A 21007-nucleotide genomic window follows, 5' to 3' on the forward strand; every position below is an offset into this window, starting at 1 on the left:
AATGGTATTTCCAGAATAGATCTATTAGAGAGCAGGTCCCTGGGCGTTGCTACTTGGGGGTAACTGTGACCTCTGGTGAACTTGTTGCTCATAAATAAAATCAAGAGGCAAAGTTAATTCAGGCCTTCCTTCTGACCACTGCCCCCTTTTCCTAGGCCTTGGACCCTCCATCAGAGGAAGATGCTGCTGCCATTTGCCTGCTCTTCCTGAACCTCCAGGTTTCTGCCACACTGCCCCATGGAGGACACGCCCACCTCACTCAGCTGCTCTGACTGTCAGCGCCACTTTCCTAGCCTCCCAGAACTGTTACGGCACCGAGAACTGCTCCATCCATCTTCTAGCCAGGGCAGCGAGGCCGACAGCATCCCTCGGCCCTACCGCTGTCAGCAGTGTGGCCGGGGCTATCGTCACCCAGGGAGCCTGGTCAATCACCGCCGGACCCACGAGACTGGCCTTTTCCCCTGTACTACCTGCGGCAAGGACTTCACCAACCCCATGGCGCTCAAGAGCCACATGAGAACTCATGCTCCTGAAGGCCGTCGGAGGCGCAGGCCTCCCCGCCCCAAGGAAGCCACTCCACGTCTCCAGGGGGAGACAGTGTCCACTGACTCCTGGGCCCAGAGGCTTGACCCTGGGGAAGGCTGGGAAAACCAGAAAAAACATATTGAAGAGACATCTGGCTGTGAGTCTGGGCCAGACCCTAGGGCAGCTCTGGGCACATGGGAAGATCCACCCACCAGACAAAGAGAAGGCTTGGAAAGTCAGCCTGATCCTGAGGAGGGTGTAGAGGGCTGGGGTCCCACCACCAACTCTGCCAGAGACACTCCACTCCCCACCCCAGCCAGCAGTCTCCTTAGCAATTTGGAACAATATCTGGCTGAATCAGTAGTGAATTTTACCGGGGGCCAGGAGCCCACCCAGTCCGCTCCTGCTGAGGAGGAGCGGCGGTACAAGTGCAGTCAGTGTGGCAAGACGTACAAGCATGCTGGCAGCCTCACCAACCACCGCCAGAGCCACACCCTGGGCGTCTACCCTTGTGCCATCTGCTTCAAGGAGTTCTCTAATCTCATGGCTTTGAAGAATCACTCCAGACTCCATGCCCAGTATCGGCCTTACCAGTGTCCCCACTGCCCCCGTGCCTTCCGGCTCCCCCGAGAGCTGCTGGAACACCAGCAGTCCCATGAGGGTGAAAGTCAGGAGCAGCCGTGGGAAGAGAAAGGGATGCCTACCACCAATGGGCACACAGATGAGAGCAGCCAGGACATGCTCCCTGGGACACAGATGCTGAATGGCTCAGGGGAGCTGAGCACGTCTGGGGAGCTGGAAGACATCGGCCTGGAGGAGTACCGGCCTTTCCGCTGTGGAGACTGTGGCCGTACCTACCGCCATGCTGGGAGCCTCATCAACCATCGCAAGAGCCACCAGACAGGTGTCTACCCCTGCTCCATCTGTTCGAAGCAGCTGTTCAATGCAGCTGCCCTCAAAAACCATGTGCGGGCTCATCACAGGCCCCGGCAAGGAGCTGGAGAGGATGGGCAGCCATCAGTGCTGCCAGCTCCCCTGCCTCTGGCTGAGTCCACCCACAAAGAAACAGAGGCCCCCACCACCACCTTAGACCACCGCCCCTATAAGTGCAATGAGTGTGGTCGGGCTTACCGGCACCGGGGGAGCCTGGTGAACCACCGCCACAGCCATCGGACAGGAGAGTATCAGTGCTCTCTCTGTCCCCGCAAGTACCCCAACCTCATGGCCCTGCGCAACCACGTGCGGGTACACTGCAAGGCTGCCCGCCGCAGCACAGGCCCAGGGGCCGAGGGTCCCCCCAGCCACCTCAAGGTGGAGGTCCCACCTGACCCAGTGGGGCCAGAGACAACTCTACTTTCCCATCAAGGGCCTGGGTGCAAACATGAAGAGGGGGCCCCCTGCTGTCCCCCCAGCAGCAGATCGGACCGCACCACAGATATGTAGCATGTGTGGGATGCTCTTTGAAGACTCTGAGAGCCTTGAACATCACAGCCGGACCCACGGGGAAGGGGCACAGAGCAAGACTGAGGCCAGAGAGTCGCCTCCTCGGGTATTTGCTTGCCGAGACTGTGGCAAGAGCTATCGCCACTCAGGCAGCCTTATCAACCACCGGCAGACCCACCAAACGGGAGACTTCAGTTGTGGGGCCTGTGCCAAACATTTCCACACCATGGCTGCCATGAAGAACCACTTGCGTCGCCACAGTAGACGACGGAGCAGGCGGCACCGGAGGCGGGCTGGCAGTGCCGGCGGCGGGGGAGAAGCCAAACCCCCATCAGACGGGAACTGGGCCCCGGAGCCAGCGGACAGTGAGGGCCTGGGCTGTCCCCGAGACTCTTCCAGGGCAAGTCCGAGTGAAGCCAAAGGCAACGTGGAAAGTAGTGGGGGCTGTTTGCAGGCTGCAGCCGAAAGGGACAACTGTGGGCTTGAGAGGAATGAGGCCTGTTTCCAGGGTGATAAAGGGAGCCGAGGCACCGAGGAAGGACTGGAAAGGATGGAGGCCTGTTTCCTTGACAACGTGGACATCCCAGGCACTGAGGAAAGCAATGGAACTCGCTTCTGCGATGGCCTCCCTGGGGTGGAGGAAGACCAGAAACCAGCCCCTGGCCAGCTCAGCTCCCCTTCCCGCTCTGCCAGCTCTGCGGGCTGGCCGGCTGAAGTCTCCCACACGTGTTCTGACTGTGGCCATTCTTTCCCCCATGCCACCGGCCTGCTGAGCCACCGGCCCTGCCACCCACCGGGCATCTATCAGTGCTCCCTTTGCCCAAAGGAATTTGACTCCCTGCCTGCCCTGCGCAGCCACTTCCAGAACCACGGGCCCGGGGAGGCCGTCTCAACCCAGCCTTTCCTCTGTTGCCTCTGTGGCATGATCTTCCCTGGGCGGGCTGGCTACAGGCTTCACCGGCGCCAGGCTCATGACTCTGGCATGACTGAGGGCTCAGAAGAGGAGGGGGAGGAGGAAGGAGCTTCAGGGGCAGTCTCCATCCACAGCCCCCCACTGCAGCTCTCAGAAGCCGAGCTGCTGAATCAGCTGCAGCGGGAGGTGGAAGCGCTGGATGGCGCTGGGTATGGCCATATTTGTGGCTGCTGCGGTCAGACCTACGATGACCTGGGGAGCCTGGAGCGTCACCATCAAAGCCGGAATTCCGGGAACACCACTGATGAGGTTCCCAGTCTCATGCATCACCCAGCAGAGTCAGGTGATGCCACGGTGGTGGTGGCAGACGGTGTCTTTGAGGGCATGGTGACCTCTCTCCCTGCAGAGGGTGGGGACACAAAGCCGGGTGAGGGTGTAGGTGACACGCTTGCTGACAGCCTTTGCCGGCAGGGTGAGGAAAGTTCTCTGGAGACCCAGCCCCGCCCCTTCCGCTGCAACCAGTGCGGCAAGACCTATCGGCATGGGGGCAGCCTGGTGAACCACCGCAAGATACACCAGACTGGGGAATTCGTCTGCCCTGTCTGCTCCCGCTGCTACCCCAACCTGGCTGCCTACCGCAATCACTTGCGAAACCACCCACGCTGCAAAGGCTCAGAGCCCCAGGTGGGGCCCGTCCCAGAGGCAAAAACCAACAGTGAAGCCCAAACTCTGGCAGAGGAGGGCCTCGAGCAGGCTGAAGTGGAGAGGTTCCAGAAAGAAGTTAAAGTTGAGCCCCTGGAGGAGGGGGCGAGAGTGAAAGAAGAGGCCTGGGAGGAGACGACTGTGAAGGGGGAGGAGATGGAGCCGAGGTTGGAGACAGCGGAGAAGGGCTGCCAGACAGAAGCCAGCTCTGAGCGGCCCTTCAGCTGTGAGGTGTGCGGCCGCTCCTACAAGCACGCCGGCAGCCTCATCAATCACCGGCAGAGCCACCAGACCGGCCACTTTGGCTGCCAGGCCTGCTCCAAAGGCTTCTCCAACCTCATGTCCCTTAAGAACCACCGGCGCATCCACGCCGATCCCCGGCGTTTCCGCTGTGCTGAGTGTGGGAAGGCCTTCCGCCTGCGGAAGCAGCTGGCCAGCCACCAGCGGGTCCACCTGGAGCGTGGTGGGGGTGGTGGCTCCCACAAGCTGTCCCGGGAAGATCGGCCCTTTCGCTGCGGGCAGTGTGGGCGGACCTACCGTCACGCGGGCAGTCTCCTGAACCACCGGCGCAGCCATGAGACAGGCCAGTACAGCTGCCCCACTTGCCCCAAGACCTACTCCAACCGCATGGCCCTCAGGGACCACCAGAGGCTGCACTCGGAGAGCCGGCGGCGGCGGGCCGGGCTGTCCCGGCGGGCAGCTGTGCGCTGTGCCCTCTGCGGTCGGGGCTTCCCTGGCCGGGCGTCCCTGGAACGGCACCTGCGAGAGCACGAGGACGAGACCAGAGGTGGTCAAGGAGGCCCAGACGGCACAGAGGGTGGTCAGGGGAAACTGGCTGACAACCAGGCACTGGAGGACAGATCGGGTGGTACTGAGTCGGCACCTCAGCTGGAGGATGGAGCCACAAGGCCAGCGGAGCCAAGTCAGAGCCCCATCAGGGCAGCGGGTTTAGAAGCCACAGAGCCAGCATCCTGGGGCATGGGGGAAGCAGATGGGTGGCGAGACCAGGGACCGGAGAATCATGATGGAGATTGGGTTCCTGGGCGCCACGTACTGACCAAGCCAGAAGACGAGCCAGGGGACAGTGTCCCCAGAAGTCCTTGTCCCCTTGGCAACACCCAGCCCAATGGACCTAGTTTGACTCCGGTGGACAGCTGGGACAGTGGAGACTGTGGCCCTCAGCCCCAGCCAGAGAGCCACTCCTTTTCCTGCAGCCATTGTGGCAAGATCTCCTGCCAGTCAGAGGGCCCCTTGAACCACCACAGCACCCACAAGACTGACCGTCACTATTGCCTGCTCTGCTCCAAGGAGTTCTTGAATCCTGAGGCCACTAAGAGCCACAGCCGCAACCACATACATGCCCAGACCTTCTCCTGCCATGATTGTGGCGAGGCCTTTGAGTCCCACCATGAACTCGCCAGCCACCTGCAGACTCATACCAGGGACCTCAGTCAGGTGTCACCCCAGGTGGAGGCCAGAAGTCCCAAAGTGGGGGCTGAGGAGGAGGAGGTGGAACTCCCTGGTCAAGGGAAAGCCCCATCAGAACTCCCCAGGGCCCCAGGTGAGAATGCGGGGAGAGCTAATGGAGGCCAGGGTGTCGAGTCCGCGGTGGCTGTGCACGAGGAGCGGCCCTTCCGCTGTGCCCAGTGTGGGCGTTCCTACCGCCATGCCGGTAGCCTGTTGAACCACCAGAAGGCTCACACTACGGGACTCTACCCCTGCTCCCTCTGTCCCAAACTTCTTCCCAACCTGCTGTCCCTTAAGAACCATGGCAGGACCCACACGGACCCCAAGCGCCATCGCTGCAGCATCTGTGGCAAGGCCTTTCGGACGGCAGCCCGGCTGGAGGGCCACGGGCGGGTCCACGCACCCCGGGAGGGGCCTTTCTCCTGCCCCCACTGTCCCCGCCATTTCCGCCGTCGCATCAGCTTCCTGCAGCACGAGCAGCAGCACCAGGAAGAGTGGACAGTGGCCAGCTCCGGTACGGGGGCACCAGCAGGCGTGGGCAGAGGGCCGAAGGGTCTTGGAGGAGGTGGGCACACAGTGGAGGGTAAACACTGGCCCCGTGGTGGGCAGGAAAGCAAGGAGTGAGAGGATCATGGGGACTCCAGGAGGCGGCCCAGGCTGGGATAGGGAGAAAGCTAGGTTGAGGATGCTGCCTTTTGAGTGGCTGAGATCTGACCACATGAGTCAGGTAAGTAGGGAGCATCGTGGGTTGGTGCAGTGCCCGGGTGGCAGGGTCAGCTGCTAGGGCTCCCCTGCTGTGCCAAAGAGGAATGGTCTTTCTGTCTGGGGAGGACTGGTAGCCAGCTACCATCTGGCTACTATAGATACCTCTGGAAGCCCTTCTGATCCAGCCAGTTAAGTAATGATTTCCGGAGAAAAAGATAGTCTCAGTTCAGCTCTTTCTTAGAGTAGGCCAGGATCCCGGGAATGAAGAATGGGGCATAGGAGGCACCCCCGGACTGGGCTGCTTTGTGGCTTCCATGCTGACTTGTTCTGGGAAACCAGGTCACTTGTTGGCACTCAGCGCCCTGTCCCTCTTTCCCCATATCTTGTTTCTGCTCCCCCTCCTCTTTTCTGGGAAACTAGACCCTTGGCCCTTGCCCACCCATGTTGGTCCACGTCTCTTCTTCCCTTTATTCATCCTTCTCTCTGTGCTGTGCATTTCCTTCTTGGGATCCAACCAAACCACCCTTTCCACCTGCACACCCCCGTCCCGGCCAGCACACCTTTAACTGGAGGACTGAGTCACAGATAATTGTTTCTTTGAAGCCAGGCCCAGCTGTGGCAACAACAGTCATTAGCCTCTATCTCCCGTCCTTTATCAGGGGAATCTTCATGGAAAGTCACCTCCGCCCAGACTTGTGGAGGAATGGGAGGGTTGGTTGTCTCTGCAAGTTGCAGGCTCACTCTCCACCTCCTCTAGGAGCCTATAGCCCTTATCCCAAGACCCCTTCCATCTAGTGCATGGGTGTCCCTGAGAGAGTGGATGATCGCCTTGACCAGAGATCATCAGGGTGGGGGGTGGGGGTGGGGGGACAGCGGTGAGATTCCCGAGAGTGCTGACAATGTGGCTTTTAGAATAAAAGATTTTATGTGCTCGCTTCAGCAGCACATATACTAGAATAAAAGATTTCTTGTGGCCCCCAAGGGAATGAGCAAGGAGCTAATTAGCCAGGTCTGGGAAAATAATTGGGAATTCGCATACAGGACTGTGGGGTATGGCCTTCGGGGTTGGGAGCAGGGTACATGCTGTGTGGGGTTTGCCCCCTCAGTCACCTCCTCTCTCTCTCCCCAGGAACCCCAAAGGCACCAGCGGTGGGCAGAGGGGACTTGTCATTGCCTCCTCCACCCACCCCCACGGCCCCACTCCTGGACCCTTCACCCCAGTGGCCTGCAGACCTCAGCTTCTCCCTCTGAAGTTCCAGTCTCCAAAGATCAGAATATGGGGTGGGGGGGTGGGTGGGTGCAGGGCGAGTTGCAGGGAAAGGCTTGATCTCCTTGTTTTGCTCAGGAGTAGTTTGGGCGTCCCCAGCTCTTTTCTCCTCTCCTCCTTCGAAGAGGACCCAGATCTGGCTTCTTTCCCAAGGAGGGGGTGAGATGTTCCTTCTGTCCTGTCCTTGAGGGACCTCCTTTGCCCCAGCTTTTGTCACCAGGTTCTTTCCTATGACCAGCCCCACCAAGAAACCCAGTGCCCGGCTTGGCCACTATGCTGGGCCACCCTTACCAGCCAGATTGCAACATCAGGGAGAGGCAGATTCAGAGAGCACCTCCACAGGTGGAAATGTTGCCTGTGGATGGGGAGCCTTTTACTACAATTTGTAACTTATTTTCTAAAGTCTATTTTGTAACAATTTATTTAAGTTTAAAAAAACAGGAAAATTGCTCCCCCCCAAAAAAGAAATTTTCCAAGTACTTGGCTGGTGTCATTGGATCTGAAGGGATGAAGAATAGGAAAAGCTTGGGACGCCTGTGTTGGACTGCAGAGCTGGGTGGGGGGCATCCACGGGCGACATCTCCCTGTCCTGCAGGGTGGAGCTTTCAGGGCAGGTTCCCTCCCAGAGCCCTTTGCGCTGTCAGACCTGCCTGGGAAAGGCAGGGGGCTGGATGGGAGAGAAGCAATTTTGTGGGAGTTGCCTTGCTGTGACTGCAGCGTCCCAGAGCCACCTGTCAGCAGTTGGCTGGCTGGCCTGTCAGGGAGAGGAAGGAGGGTGGGGTTGGTCTCGAGCTCACAGCTTCCCTCCCTCCCTCAAAGGAAGAGGAAGGAGGTGCCCCTGAGCCCCTATGACAGATGAGAAAAGTGAGGGCCGCACAGGTTGAGAGGTGTACTCCTAACCAGTCAATGACAAGAGCCAGTACTTGAATCCCCATGACTCCGTCCACAGCTCCACCCGCCGCAGCTGGAGGTGGCTGAGGACAGACGGCCCCAGGCCGGCAGAGAAGGGGTCTGTGGAGGCAGGTGTTGGCAGGAGCCCCCAGGGCCACGTACTCATGTTAGCCGCACAGCTTCTGGGCTCGGGCTCGGGCTCCTCAGCGAAGTAGACCTGCCAGTCCAAACTGCTGACCCAGTTCTCATAGGTGGGGAGTGCTGCAAAGACAGCAGGTCTTGCGGGGCCTTGGCAGGCATCTCCGAAGCTGTGCAGCCCAGCCAGGAACCATGTGCCCCTCACCTCGTGCACCAGCGGTGCCCCCGACAGGCCCTGAAAGGGGTCAGGTCAGGGGACTCTGCTTTGTGACTTCCTCTTCTCCCTAGGCGGCTGCATGGGGCAGGAGGGGCCGGGGCTGGGGGTCTGGCTCTTTGGGAGTCAGTTGGCAGAAAGGTTACAGGTGAGAGGTCAGGCTGTGAGTGGGAGGGCAAGGGGCCTGTGGGGTGACGTTAGGGGAGTGGGGCTCACCTCACAGCCGGGCGGCTCGCCCACAACACTGGTACACACCATCCCCGGCAGAATGCTAGTGCTCCCAAGGGCTGCGTGCAGGCGGCTACAGGCCCTGGGCCCCAGGAGGGTCACAGGCACTGTCTGAGGGTAGCTGGTGTCTGCAGGGTGAGGGAGAAGACCCAGCTGCTACCTCAGCCTCCAGGCTGCATGCCCAGCTGCTGGGCGCCCTCTCCTGTCCACACACCTGCTCCTTGGCGGGCCAGCCCTAGGACCCAGCCGCGTTCCCCATCAGGCAGGCGGTGGTCCGAGTAGGGCAGGCAGAGGGGCCGCAGGCTGGGGCCCAGGGTTACAGGCTGGGCCAACAGCAGGAGGGCCACGTCATAGCCCCCCTCCGGGTGGGTATACGCCCCATGCAGGATGACTTGCTTCAGGCCCGACTCCTCTGGGCCGACCCCCAGGCCTACCGTCCATTCCTCTGGGGCCTGGCGCCTGTGCAAGGACAGCATTGAGAGCACTGGGTGGCAGAGCCACCGTCAGAAGTTGGGTCACAAGGGCGAGGGAGTTAGGGCTCACCCAATGAAGCAGTGGGCAGCAGTCAGCACCACCTCCTCTGACACCAGGGCTCCACCGCAAGCTAGCTTCCCTTGGTGCTTCAGCCTAGCGTCCCAGGGCCACGGGGAGGGAGCTCCCGCCTGAGGGCCTTCTCTCCTCAGAGATCCACAGGCTGAAACAGATGCATTACATCATCTGCCTCCTTTAAGCACTCACTGCATGCCAGGCCCTGCGCTAAGAGCTTCCTGTGTGCTACTGAATATCCTTACATTATCCTTTTAAGCTGAATCTTTGTTATTTTCATTCCTGAAGTAACCAACATTCCAGAGGTTCAGAGACTTTCTAGCTCAGTAACCACAGGCAAGTAGCCAACTTGGGATTCAAAACCCAGGGTCTAAGCTTTAACCCTGATGGTCCAGCATCATGGGAGTGGCCCACTCATCATTCCTCTACCCCGCCTGTCTGCACCCCTCTGGGCTTGGAATGGCCCCAGAACTCCTGGCTCACTGATGCTTCTCTTCCCATCAAGATAGAGCTTCCATCCCAGGAATTATTTTGCATGCTATTTGCATGTTAGTCACTTAACGCCAGAATTCACGCCCTACTGAGTGGGAACCCTGCCCTCTCCAATCTTGTGGAGTCTCTGCTTGGAAATTTGCATCTAACCCCCCCCCCAGACCTTCAGCCAGGTACCAGAAATTCCTCTTCTTACCTGAACCCAAATGCATAAAGTTCTGAAGTGTCTATGTCTCAGACATAAATGGAGCTGTTCCCATCCTGGTCTGAAAGGGTCCTTTAAATCCCCTTGTTAGCCCGTGGCAGTGTGTGGATGCCTCGTTAGTCAGTTTTCTATTCTGAACTGAAATTTATTCCACTGTGACTCCCACCTTCTGCTGCCCAGAAGTCCTCATGCAGCCCAGGGGGAGGTTCCCCCGCATCCCACTCCTGACACCCACTGCTCATACCTACACAGCTGTCCTCATCACTGATCTCCGGGGTCTCTGGGTTCTGTGTTAGGAAGGCTGCCCCCTGAGCTCGAGCCTGCAACCAGGAGCTGTGAGCAGCTATGTTGGTCAGCAGCACAGGAGTGTCTTCCCGGGCACAGCTTGATGCAAAACTGATGATCCCAGCTTGAACCCAGTGTCCATCAGGTTCGCGGCACAGCACAGGACCCCCGGAATCTCCCTGAAATGGGCAGTGTTGTCAGAGACAGACATCTGAGCCCCAGCCCTGGGTAGACACCTGCTGTGGGCCACCCTTCCACCCATCCCTGTGGATTGAGTGTCCAGCCTATGGCAGGCCCCCTCCTCTTTTTTTTTTCCCTTCCCCTATCCTGCCCCCCTCCCCAGACCTGACAGGGCCCCTGCATCCCAGGCTGGGGACCCCCACACAGCATCCCGGGCCGGGCCGGACTGGCCAGTGACCGCTGGTGTAGGCGGTTGTAGAGACAGTTACACGTGGGGCGACTGATTAGACGCAGGCGCAGATTCCGTAGGGTCCTGGGAGCTGGCAAAAGAGAGGGGTTTGGGGCCAAAGTCTGGGCCCAGAGGAGCAAGGGAGATGGGGAATGGGAACAGTTAGCAGCTGAGGCTCTGTGACCTTGGGCAAGCCAAGTACCTCTCTGGGCTTCAGGCCAGCACTTACCATCATTGGTGTCCTGATCCCAGCCAGTGGCCCAGCAGGAAGTCCCAAAGGGGAAGCGATGGGCAGGTTGGGGCAAGCAGAGAGGTGTGTGGGCCACAGGGTGGGCTAGCCGGAGCAGGGCCAGGTCTGAACCCTGGCTGTAGTGGTTGTAGGCCCTGGGCAGCTGCAGAGCTGTTACCCCCACCTCCTCAGCCCCTGGGCTCAGACCTTCATGCTGCAGAGAACCCAGGACAACTGACCAGGAGTTCAGTTCTGTCATTGCCTCCCTGGAAGGGGGAGAGGGGATAAGACCCAAACACTGAGTGCCAACAGAGACAATGACACCATAGGAGACAGCACAAGGAGGTGACAGACGGACAAACTGTGGCTTTGAACAAGGGCCATCCTCCCAGCCTCAGCTGTCACATTTGTAAGACTTCTACCACGGAAGTTTGACATTAATCTGATAGTGTGTTCCCGGCATGTGGCACATTTTAAATAAATGGTAGGTTGTTACTCTAGGGGCAGGGCTCAGTCTTGCAGGGCTTGGGGACAAATCACCCACCCCAAAGCCAGAAATCTTTTGACTGCAGCCATGACTCACTTTTCAAAGCAGTGGGCTGCAGTGAGGACCCAGGTGTCTGCCACCAGGGACCCGCTGCAGATGTGGATGCCCTGCCTCCTCACGCTGGCCTGCCATGGCCACTCGCCAGGCACCGTGTTTCCCTCCTGAGGCTCAGGGGGACCGGGGCCTCGCTGCCCGCATGCTGTGGAGGGACATGAATCAGCTGACAGCAGGCCCCTGGCTTGCCCTCACCCCCAGCACGACCCAGACCCAAGTAAGGCCCAGGCCCCACAGCCCCAGAACTTACCACGCTGAGCTGCTTGAAGACCTGGGAAGAGAAACACAGGTGAGCCTTGGGGGAGGGGACATGTTTTGGGGGGACTGGCCTGGGGTCCTTGCTATGACTCCATCTGTGGCTACCACACCGGCCCCTCCCAGAATGAAAATATTTATATGAGGTCAAGAAACAGCTTTTATTGGAAGCTATTCAGAGTGTACACTCAGTCATTAATTCTCCTCTCCCAGTGCTGTGCTCAGCACTCCTGGGCATTGAGTGGCGGGGCCTGGGGTTCAGCTTGGGACCAGGCCAACCCTCCTCCAGGCTTCAGAACCCCCAACTCCTGCCCCTACCGCTGAGTCAGGGAGCAGCCTGTGCCTGTGGAGAGCATTAGCTTAATTGTGCCCTGGGCTGTGGAGGCCTAAGAGGAAGGATTAGAGGCCTGCGTCATGTCCAAGTTGCGGAGGGCGTCAGGAGTTGAGACTCACCCCACCCCTATTCTGACGACTCGGCCTCCCCCGTCTTTTTAGAAAGAGACTCTACCAAAGGGTCCCCTGCCCTGCCTCTTCCCCATCACAGGCACACACAAACACACCCATTGAACATGGGAGAGATGGGATGTATGTAAAGACGGGGAGACTGAGACCAAAGGGCCCCAGAACTTGCCTAAAGCTATTGTGGAAGGAGAGAGGCCAGTGAGGGCACAGGGTACACACACAGGCATAATGACAGTTCTGCAGATGCAGATTATAATACAGTCCAAGGAAATCACACCCATCTGGACACAGGCGGCCACATACGTGTCCCCCACACACACACCCGGACACAGTTACGTTGCCACAGGCTGACTGTCACCCCCCCCAGGCAGGCTCCCTCCCACACACCCAGCTTCAGGGGCTGCTCTGGCAGAGGACAGCCCTCAAACCATCACCGTGACCCCCCCCCCCCCAAACCCGGGTGACTCACCCTCTATGAGGACCACGGCTCCCAGGATGAACAGCTTCAGTCCCCAGCTCTGCTTCATGCTGCTCCAGGTCAATCTGCCGCCTGTGCTCTGGTTCTCAAGAGAGGCCACCTGGGTCTCCCTAGCTCCACCTCTGCTCCACCCCCAATTTGCTAGGAGTCAGGTGTCATTGCTTTTGCTGGGCTGGAAGGGGGCCAGCAGTTTCTTGCTCTGGGGCTGTGGCTGTGTGACCCTGGGCTATTCACCACCTCTCCCTGGGCCTCAGCCGTGGCCTCACTGCCTGGGTTCACATCCCAGATCCCCCTAACACGTGAATGACTTTGGACAGTTAGCTCCTCATGCCTTGTCTGAAAAGCTCAGGGCTGTTGGATGTAAAAATGCCTTAACCGCAGCCTGGCAGAGTGAAGTTGCTCCCAGCAGGGGAGCTGGTACAGGTGAAGAGCACAGTAGGCAGGCCTTTCCCACCTCTCTCCTAGGCCTGGATCCAAGTGGGTTTCACATACCTTCTCCCATCTTGCTTCAGAGGCAGCATGTGCTAGACTGGGTGTCAAGAGGTCAGGCTCTCTGCTTCTTGCTGGCTGAAGCTAGCAAATCGCAATGCCTTTCTGGCACCTTCCTGGGAAACCAGGGTTACGTGGGGCCCACCTCCCCCACCATTTTATTTTTATTTTTTGGCTGCATTATGCAGCTTGTGGGGTCTTAGCTCTCCAACAAGGGATGGAACCCTGGCCCATGGCAGTGAAAGTGTAGAGTCCTAACCACTGGACCACCAGGGAATTCCCTAGAACATTAAGGGGCTTGAGCATCCTTGGATTTTGGAAAACTCAGGGGCTTGAGCATCCTTGGATTTTGGAAAACTCAATCAGGAGGCAAGAATACTCAGGGTGAATTCTTTTTCTCTCTAACTCAGACCAGCCCAGACTCTTTAGGAACCATGGCCCCAACTCAGAGGCAGCTGTGGCTTGGGTTTAAAACAGACAATGGAGCTAATATGGACCTGGTAGATTCAAATCCTGAGGGCTTCCTAACCCCTCCCCCAAACTAGCTGTGTGATCTTAGGCAAATTACTTAGCCTCTCTGAACCTCAAGTCTCCTCCTCAAGACATACAGTCAGCTCTCTTTATCCACAGGTTCCACATCTGCAGAGTCGACCGACTGCAGATCAAAAAAAAAAAAAAAAAAAAAATCCAGAAAGTTCCAAAAAACAGAACTTGAGTGTACTGCTTGCCAGTAACTAGTTACCTAGCATTTACATTGTATTTACAACTATTTACATTATATTAGATGTTATAAGTAATCTAGAGATGACTTAAAAGTATATCTTAAAGTATATGGGAAGATGTGTATATGTTATGTGCAAATACTACACCATTTTATTTATTTTTTTGGTGTACTCTATGGCTTGTTGGATCTTAATTAGTTCCCTGACTAGAGACTGAACCCTGGCCCACAGCAGTGAAGGCCTGGAGTCCTAACCACTGACCGCCAGGGACTTCCCTACGCCATTTAATATAAGGAACTTGAGCATCCTTGGATTTTGGTTTGGGAAGTGGGGTGGGTCTTGGAACCAATCTCCTATGGATACCAAAGGATGACTGTAATAATACCTACCTCATAAATTGCTATAGGGATTAAATGAGTTGACAGATGGCATGTTTCTTAAACAGTGCTTTGCATGTGGATAAGTACTTAGTATACATTAGGAAAAACAAAAACACATCCTGTCCCTTTCCTTCCAGGGTTACCAAGACTGGCTTCTAGTGGTAGATAAGGCAGCTGGAGGGGTTAAGGTTAGACTACAGGAAGAACTTCCAGGCACGTCTGCACAGAACCAGAAAGTCAGCTCACCCTTGCAAGCACATACCTGGCTGCCCCAGAAGATGAGGCCTGTCTTCTGTGGGTAGCAGGCACAGAAGACTACCAGCCTGTTTGCTGGGAGTGGGGGCTGATGGTGCCCCAGGTTTTGCTGACTCCACATACTGGAGAAGGGACTAACCACCCTTCCCAGGCAGGCCCTCCACTCTCCCTCTGACTCATATCTTCCAGTCCCAGAGGAGGAAAGATCAGGGGAAGCCAAACACTAAGGTCCCTGGCAGACAGATGGCTCAGATTTGGCCATTTAAGAAATTTTATTGCTCCGAACCTTCCCTCCTTGAGCAACAGCAGGAGCTCTGGAAATCAGCCATTGGGAACAGAAACAGAGGCACTAAGGTGGAGGAAACTGTGGCACGTTTGGTCCATTGTCCTGTGTGGGGAGTATAGTGGGGGGAACTTGCAGACTCTTCCAAGAACCCAGATGTGGCCTTCTTGGGCAAAGGTCACTCTGGCTTGGGGTGAGGACTCAGTGCTCCTTGACCTTGCCCTGGGGTCCCTGGACCTCCCGGAAACTGAGCACCATCAGGCCCACATTGATGGCATAAGTAGTGATGCAAACGATGCAGAAATCGTAGAGCACGAAGAACAGGATCCAGGCCAGGTACACAGAACCAGCTAGAGACACCAAGGAACTCAACCTCAGTAGAACAGATGCCCAGCGGCTCTGCAGGCAACCTGTAAGGCAGAAAAGGGGCAGACGCAGGCTTTGGGGACTGGCCACTACTAGAACACGCCATGACTCCATGGCGCCACCCAGACAGCAGGGGCTACTGGGGAAAGAGCCTCTAAAATGAGCAGCTCAGACAGGCCCCACCAAGACCCTGGTTCTCCTACGTGTTAACAGTCCCTGGGACCAAAATAGTGAATCTTCCTGCTGAGCTCTACATGAGATGAGAGACAGCAACCCTTGGGTTTCCCCCAGAAAGGAGTCTGTTCTAGAAAACCGGGCTCCTGGGAAGTCTCTAAGGGCCCTCTGGTTCTGACAGTAAAGACTCCTGTAAGTTCCCACCTCCTTGGTGCTCAGTGATGCACATTTAGTTGGCCATCTGGGTCACCAAGACTGCAAGAGTTCAGGCTGGGCTGGCCAAGAGGGGAAGGAGGCTGTCACGAGAGGGTAAGGCCACTCACCTAACAACAACTGCAGTGTGTAGAAGATGCAACCAAATATGCTGTTGGATTGATTGAAGACACTGTCTTTGCCCAGCACGTGTTCCACCAGTCCGAAGCCACGGCCCCACCTGGTGGGGGGGGGGGGTGTCTAAGTTAGGAGTGTCAACCCAGTGCCCTGAGCCCTATCCTGGGAGGGTTGTTTCCAAGAAGCCAGCTGGGCTGTCCTTCCCCATCTCACCCTCCCCCCAACCCCTACATGAGTCCAAGGGTCAGTGACCTCGGAGCATAGCCTTTCTTTGGCCAAGGCAGGATTCCATGTCACTGCCCCTATCCTCCCCCATCCCCAGATCAGGCCTGGCCATGGCTCTCCCATAGGCTCTTCTTTTCATCCTAGACTTTCAATAAATCCTATGATGGTAAGGTGCGTATAACCCTTCATCTTATTTCACAGAGTTACCAGAGACTGGGAAACCAGGACAGAATCTCTCTGCCTTGGACCCCTAAATCTCCAGCGCCCCCGGCACCCTCCCCCTTCTTCTGTCTCAGGTCATCCCACAAACTCTGTATCCTCAAGCATAACCAGACCTGGCCACCTCGTCGCCAGGCACGCCCATCCTTAAAACCATTATCATTTCCTCCACTCGACCCCATCTCCCTGTGTCCTGCCCGGTCACTGTTATTCCTTGTCATCAGGATTCACATGCATCCCCTCGAATAATCCCAGTCCCCAGCACTATCTGCCCCCCCCTAGCTCCACACGCCTATCTTGGACACACTCGTTTCTCCAGGCAACGCTCCCTTGAGCAGCCTGGTCCCGCGCGTCCGCTCCTCGGGAAACCCAACCCCCGATTGATCTGGCAGCCTGGCTGCCATGCACACCTGGACCCCATGCACCGCTCCCACGAGCAGCGGTCCCCCAAGCCCTCCACTCTTCGTGCACCTGGAGGAGAAGACGCGCGAACAGCTGATGGCGGTGCCCACGTCGCAGAGCGCGCGGTAATCCCGGTCCCGGGCGCGCGCCGCCTTCACGTGCAGCGCGTAGAGAGAGAGCACTAAACCCGCGAGGCAGAGCGCGAGCCGCACCCACCCCGGACTCCGCCAGGTAGTGCCCATGTCTTCTGGTCCCGCCCGAAGCCTCAGCCGGAAACGAACTGGCCACGGGGCAGGGGCGGGGCCAGATTTGACCTCGCCCGCTCCCGCCCCTCTAACTGAACGATTGGCCTGCTGGTCTCCCACTCCCTGATCTAATTGGTTGTTCCTATGATTTGGCAAGCGTGCTGCCGTGGTAGGAAAACAATTGAGGCATGCTGGGACTGGAAAACCGATTCAGGGGGCATGGGTATTTATGGATTTGACGGCCTGCCAGGCATGATGGGAATTGTAGTCCGGGCGGCTGCAGTGCCTCAAGGGTAATGAAATCTCCGGAGTTTTACAAATTATATTAATCGGGCTAACAATATATAGTGTTTACTCTAGTCCAAGCCCTGTTTTAACTTTGGAGAATCCTGGAACTAGAGACCAGCGGATCAGGGAATCCAGGGCATACTGCGATCTGATCAAGAACGAAGCGTTTTCCCTAAAATTATCTCGACAGCATAGCCTCCAATCCACCTAGTTTCTCCAGCCATTCCCTCCTGCTGCACCAGCGCCTCCTGCTGGCCGATCTCTACGTCTCTCTCCTATATTCCCAGCTCCATCAGCTTCGCCGTATCCTGGACAGTATCCTAACCTCTGTTCTATTGTGGCGCCACCTGGCGAAACCTGAGCCCAGATCAACCCAACAGTCCCTCCTTTCGAACCCTTTGATGGGCTAGCTGAACTCTCCCTTTCACACACAGCGTTTATTGACGAGCCATCTCACCCGCGATAGGCTTTCCGGGTGGCGCAGTGGTAAACAATCTGCCTGCCGATGCAGGAGGTGCAAAAGACGCGAATTCCATCCCTGGGTCGGGAAGATCCTCTGGAGTAGGCAATGGCAGCCTGTTCCAGTATCATTACCTGGAAAATTCCGTAGGATAGAGGAGCCTAGCAGGCTCCATGTCGCAAAGAGTTGGACACGACTGAGCACACACACACACACACCCTCACCTATAGCTTCCTTTCCTTCCATTTGCATTGAAACTTTCCCCCATTTTAGAAGCTGCAATAATTACCCCTTTACAACAAGTTTTTGGTGTTTTTTGTTTTTTGTTTTTTCAGAAGATTTTACACTCTTAGCCTTTACTTCCTTACATCTTCCTTGCTGCCCAACACAACATAAACTAGCTCCTGCCCCCAGTACTCCCCAGATAACTTGTATCACCAGGAAGCTAAATTCAACGAATATTTTTCAGTTCTTATCATGCTTAACTTCCCAACAATATTAATCCTTCCTGGGAACCCTGTCTTCCTCTGGCTTTTGTTATATTTCACTCTTCTAAACTGCCCTCCACCCTCCCTGGCTGTTGCTTCTCAGGCCCACTTCTCTTCTTGCAGACAATGTGGTCAGTGGAATAATGGCTCTTAAAGATGTGTGTGTGTGTGTGTGTGTGTGTGTGTGTGTGTGTGTTGTGGTGTGTGTATTAGTTACTCGATCATGTCTGACTCTATGTGATCCCATGGACTGTAGCTCTCCAGGCTCTTCTGTCCATGGAATTCTCCAGGCAAAAATACTGGAATGGGTTGCTATTCCCTTCTCCAGGCTCCCAAAGATGTCAGTGCCCTAATTCCTGGGACTTGTGGACATGTTAGTTTACACGGCAAACGGGAATTAAGGTTGCAGATGGAATGAAGGCTACTAATCTTCTGATTTTAAAACACATTATCCTATGGGTCCAATGTCATCACAAGGGTCCTTAAAAGTGAGAGCAGCGGAAGAGTCAGAAGGAGGTGTGATACTGAAGAAAAGCAAAAAGAGATGCGATGTTGCTGGCCTTGAAGATGGAGGAAAGGGGAGTGAGCTAGGGAATGTGGGTGGTCTCTAGTAGCAGGAAAAATTAAATGGATTCTCCCCTAGAGCCTGCAGAGAGGAAGTTTTCTTTCTTTTTTTTTTTTTTTTGCTTCACAATATGGCTTGCAGGATCCTAGTTCCCTAACCAGGGACCAAACCCCTGCTCCCAAAGTGGAAGTGCAGAGTGCTGACCACTGGCAGAGTCCTAATCATTGGACCTGCAGGGACTTCCCCAGAAAGGAACTATTGCCATCCTGATTTTAGCTCAATGAGACCCATGCCAGACTTCTGAACTCCAGGACTGTAAGATAATAAGTTCATGTAGTTTTAAGCTACTAAGTTTGTGGTAATTTGTTACAGCAGCAATAGGAATCTAGTACAGAACACTATGACTTAGGCCAGTTTCTCAGCTCTTTCCACATTTTTCTGGCATGTTCCTATTATTCATGGCTGACTTCTTCCCAAATGAGTGATCTAAGAGGGAGTAAGGTAGAAACCACAGTATCTTTATGACTCAGCCTTGAAAGTCACATGTTGTCATTTATCTTATTGGGTCAGGTCAGCTCTGTTCAGTGTGGGAAGAGACTCCAGAAGGATATAAATACAGTAAGTTAGGACTCATTGCGGGCTTACTGCTGTTCAACAAATTACCACAAAAATAATGACTGAAGAAAAAAACAACCTTTTTATTTTCTCTCAGTTTTTAAGGGTTAGGAATTCGATATGAGAATTTTGCCTTGGCAGTACTGGCTCACATAACTGCAGTCAGATGATGACTAATATTGGAGCAATGGGAGGCTGATAACTTGACTTCTCTCTTCTTTGTTTTTGGCTGTGCTGGGTCTTTGTTACTGTCTGTGGGCTTTCCTTCTAGTTTCGGCAAATGGAGGCTACCCTCTGAAGGAGTCTTTTGGGCCTAGAAAAGAGAACAACAGTCTCAAAGGCCCCTTGCTGAATCATCTAACTTCGGAGAAAACAAAGCATAACTTTAGTTCCACCCTGATGCTCCAGGCCGGTTGCATCTATCTGGGATTTATCACCCCCTATCCGGAAACCTTCCACCTCCTATACCCGCCCAGAAGACTTATCACCCCCTGCCCAACTACAAATGTCATCTCAACAGAAGAATACTCAAAATATCCCGCCTGATTGACATTTCCCTTATCGCTTCCACAAACCTCCCTATAAGTATGCAGCCTCCCTGATCCCTCTCGGCGCTCAGCCTGGTCGTTAGGCTGTCTGTCGCCCCTCCTTGCCTGAATAAAGGTAACCTACTTCTGTTAAGGTCGTCTTTCCTTTTCTGCCTCCCCCGAACTATACCCTACACTCTCTAGTTGCAGTGTGAGGGGTTCTCATGGCGGCTTCTCCTGTTGCATGGTCTCTAGGCTCACAGGCTTCAGTAACTGTGATGCGAGGGCTCTAGAACACAGGCTGCGTAGTTCTGGCTCAAGGGCTTAGTTGCTCTGCGGCATGTGGGATCCATCTTCCCGGCCCGTGTCCCCTGCCCTGGCAGGGGGATTCTTTAGCACTGAGCCCCTGAAGACTTACACCCCTTCCCCTTTGTGTAGCCTCAGGGGCTCTCCGTGAATCCATGTAGCCACACCTCCACGGGGGCTGGTTTGGGCTTCCTCACAGCATGGCAGACTCCAGGCCACAGCAACCAGTTTCCAAAACTGTCTTCCAGGATTTCCACCTCCTGGTATACATAACGTTGTGTAATTTCTTCCCACCCTAAATAGGGCTGACCTGGCCCAATGGGATAATGCAGATATGATGGTTTATGACTCTGGAGGCTGTCATTAGCATATTGTGGCTTCCATTTTGCTCCCTCTTAGATCACTGACTCTGGGTGAAGTCAGCTGCCATGTTATGAAGACACCCAAGCAGCCCGAGGGAGGGGTCCTCTTCGTGAGAAACTGAGACTTCCTATTAACACCCAGCACTAACTTGCCAGGCATGTGAGACAGCCACCCTGGAAGTGGAGTCTCCAGCATTAGTCAAGATTTCGTATGACTGTAGTTTCAGGCAACATTTTTTTTTTTTTTAAATGCCCATACCATGCAGCTTTTGGGATCTTAGTACCCTGACCAGGAATTGAAACTAAGTCCTTGCCAGTGAAAGTGTGGTGCCTGACCACTGGACCACTGGGCAATATCTTGACCACAACTATGTAAGCAACCCTGAACCAGAACCAGCTAACTCAGCTTCTCCGAGATTCCCGACCCAAAGAAACTGTGTGAGATAATAAATATTTATTGTTTTGAACTGCTATATTGTGAGGGTAATTTGTCACACAGCAACAGATAATTAATACAAGGCAGTCAGGGACTCCTGTGGTAGGCCAATGGTTAGGACTCTGTGCTTCCAATGCAGGGGGTGTGGGTTCGATCTCTGGTTGGGGAACTAGGGTCCTATATGGCCAAAATAATAATTACCAAAAAATAAATAATTAAAAAATACAGGGCAATCAGATTGTTTATGTGACGACTCAGGTCCCCAGTAAAGGTTCTCCAGGGAACCAAGTAGAACCGGTATCATCTTTTATGATCTAGCTTAATACATCATCATTTCGTATCCCTTCCACTGTAATCACAAATCTGCTTAGAACCAATGGGAAGGAAACCAGAACTTCACCTCTTGATAGAAGAA

The 21007-nt window shown here is 55.3% G+C and overlaps 3 protein-coding genes and 1 long non-coding RNA gene across 9 annotated transcripts in view; 1 reads left to right on the forward strand and 3 right to left on the reverse strand.

Moving 5' to 3' along the window:
* Nucleotides 1-7501, forward strand: part of ZNF646 (zinc finger protein 646) — a 28090-nt gene extending 20589 nt beyond the window's left edge. Inside the window, 3 exon segments of the mRNA XM_070461220.1 lie at nucleotides 156-1920; nucleotides 1922-5564; nucleotides 6885-7501. Of these exon segments, the coding sequence (XP_070317321.1) occupies nucleotides 238-1920; nucleotides 1922-5564; nucleotides 6885-7006 (5448 nt within the window). The 5' untranslated portion in view covers nucleotides 156-237 and the 3' untranslated portion in view covers nucleotides 7007-7501.
* Nucleotides 7426-14449, reverse strand: PRSS53 (serine protease 53). Of its 5 annotated transcripts, none has more exons than XM_070461222.1 (12): nucleotides 14309-14449; nucleotides 12447-13599; nucleotides 11511-11531; nucleotides 11243-11405; nucleotides 10660-10925; nucleotides 10367-10521; nucleotides 9981-10200; nucleotides 9037-9187; nucleotides 8708-8952; nucleotides 8482-8621; nucleotides 8076-8286; nucleotides 7426-7776 (listed from the first exon to the last, which is right to left on the reverse strand). In XM_070461222.1, exons 2-12 carry the CDS (start codon nucleotides 12502-12504, stop codon nucleotides 7757-7759), a joined length of 1650 nt encoding a protein of 549 aa, XP_070317323.1. In that variant the 5' UTR covers nucleotides 12505-13599; nucleotides 14309-14449; the 3' UTR covers nucleotides 7426-7756. The 5 variants fall into 5 exon arrangements, with proteins under 5 accessions (XP_070317323.1, XP_020749428.2, XP_020749429.2 ...); XM_020893769.2 differs by having other exon boundaries at nucleotides 8076-8174; nucleotides 8257-8286; nucleotides 12447-14449; XM_020893770.2 differs by having other exon boundaries at nucleotides 8076-8174; nucleotides 12447-14449.
* Nucleotides 14450-14554: 105 nt separating this feature from the next.
* On the reverse strand, nucleotides 14555-16591 carry VKORC1 (vitamin K epoxide reductase complex subunit 1). 2 transcript variants are annotated; one of them, XM_070461224.1, is made up of 3 exons: nucleotides 16309-16591; nucleotides 15448-15557; nucleotides 14555-14994 (listed from the first exon to the last, which is right to left on the reverse strand). In XM_070461224.1, the coding sequence occupies exons 1-3, from the start codon at nucleotides 16540-16542 to the stop codon at nucleotides 14763-14765; spliced, it is 576 nt and encodes a 191-aa protein (XP_070317325.1). In that variant the 5' UTR covers nucleotides 16543-16591; the 3' UTR covers nucleotides 14555-14762. The 2 variants fall into 2 exon arrangements, with proteins under 2 accessions (XP_070317325.1, XP_020749419.1); XM_020893760.2 differs by having other exon boundaries at nucleotides 16370-16588.
* Nucleotides 16592-19024: 2433 nt separating this feature from the next.
* LOC110137437 (uncharacterized) lies at nucleotides 19025-19740 on the reverse strand. Its single transcript, XR_002313925.2, has 2 exons — nucleotides 19634-19740; nucleotides 19025-19274 (listed from the first exon to the last, which is right to left on the reverse strand). It is a non-coding gene; the product is annotated as an uncharacterized lncRNA (long non-coding RNA).
* Between the last annotated feature and the right edge of the window lie 1267 nt (nucleotides 19741-21007).

This window comes from Odocoileus virginianus, chromosome 33 (assembly GCF_023699985.2).
Source record: "Odocoileus virginianus isolate 20LAN1187 ecotype Illinois chromosome 33, Ovbor_1.2, whole genome shotgun sequence".
Lineage (NCBI taxonomy): Eukaryota > Metazoa > Chordata > Mammalia > Artiodactyla > Cervidae > Odocoileus > Odocoileus virginianus.

Bases quoted from the DNA above. Each gene is read 5' to 3' on its own strand.
- PRSS53 (XM_070461222.1), bottom strand. From the start codon at position 12,504: ATGAAGCAGAGCTGGGGACTGAAGCTGTTCATCCTGGGAGCCGTGGTC. The intron at 11,532-12,446 runs GTGAGTCACCCG...TTCTCTTCCCAG, and splicing joins AGCCGTGGTCCTCATAGAGG to GTCTTCAAGCAGCTCAGCGT. The intron at 10,926-11,242 runs GTGAGTCATGGC...TCCCCCTTCCAG, and splicing joins GCAGCCCACTGCTTTGAAAA to GGAGGCAATGACAGAACTGA.
- VKORC1 (XM_070461224.1), bottom strand. From the start codon at position 16,542: ATGGGCACTACCTGGCGGAGTCCGGGGTGGGTGCGGCTCGCGCTCTGC. The intron at 15,558-16,308 runs GTGTGCATGGCA...CCCCCCCACCAG, and splicing joins GAGCGGTGCATGGGGTCCAG to GTGGGGCCGTGGCTTCGGAC. The intron at 14,995-15,447 runs GTGAGTGGCCTT...TCTGCCTTACAG, and splicing joins CACACTGCAGTTGTTGTTAG to GTTGCCTGCAGAGCCGCTGG.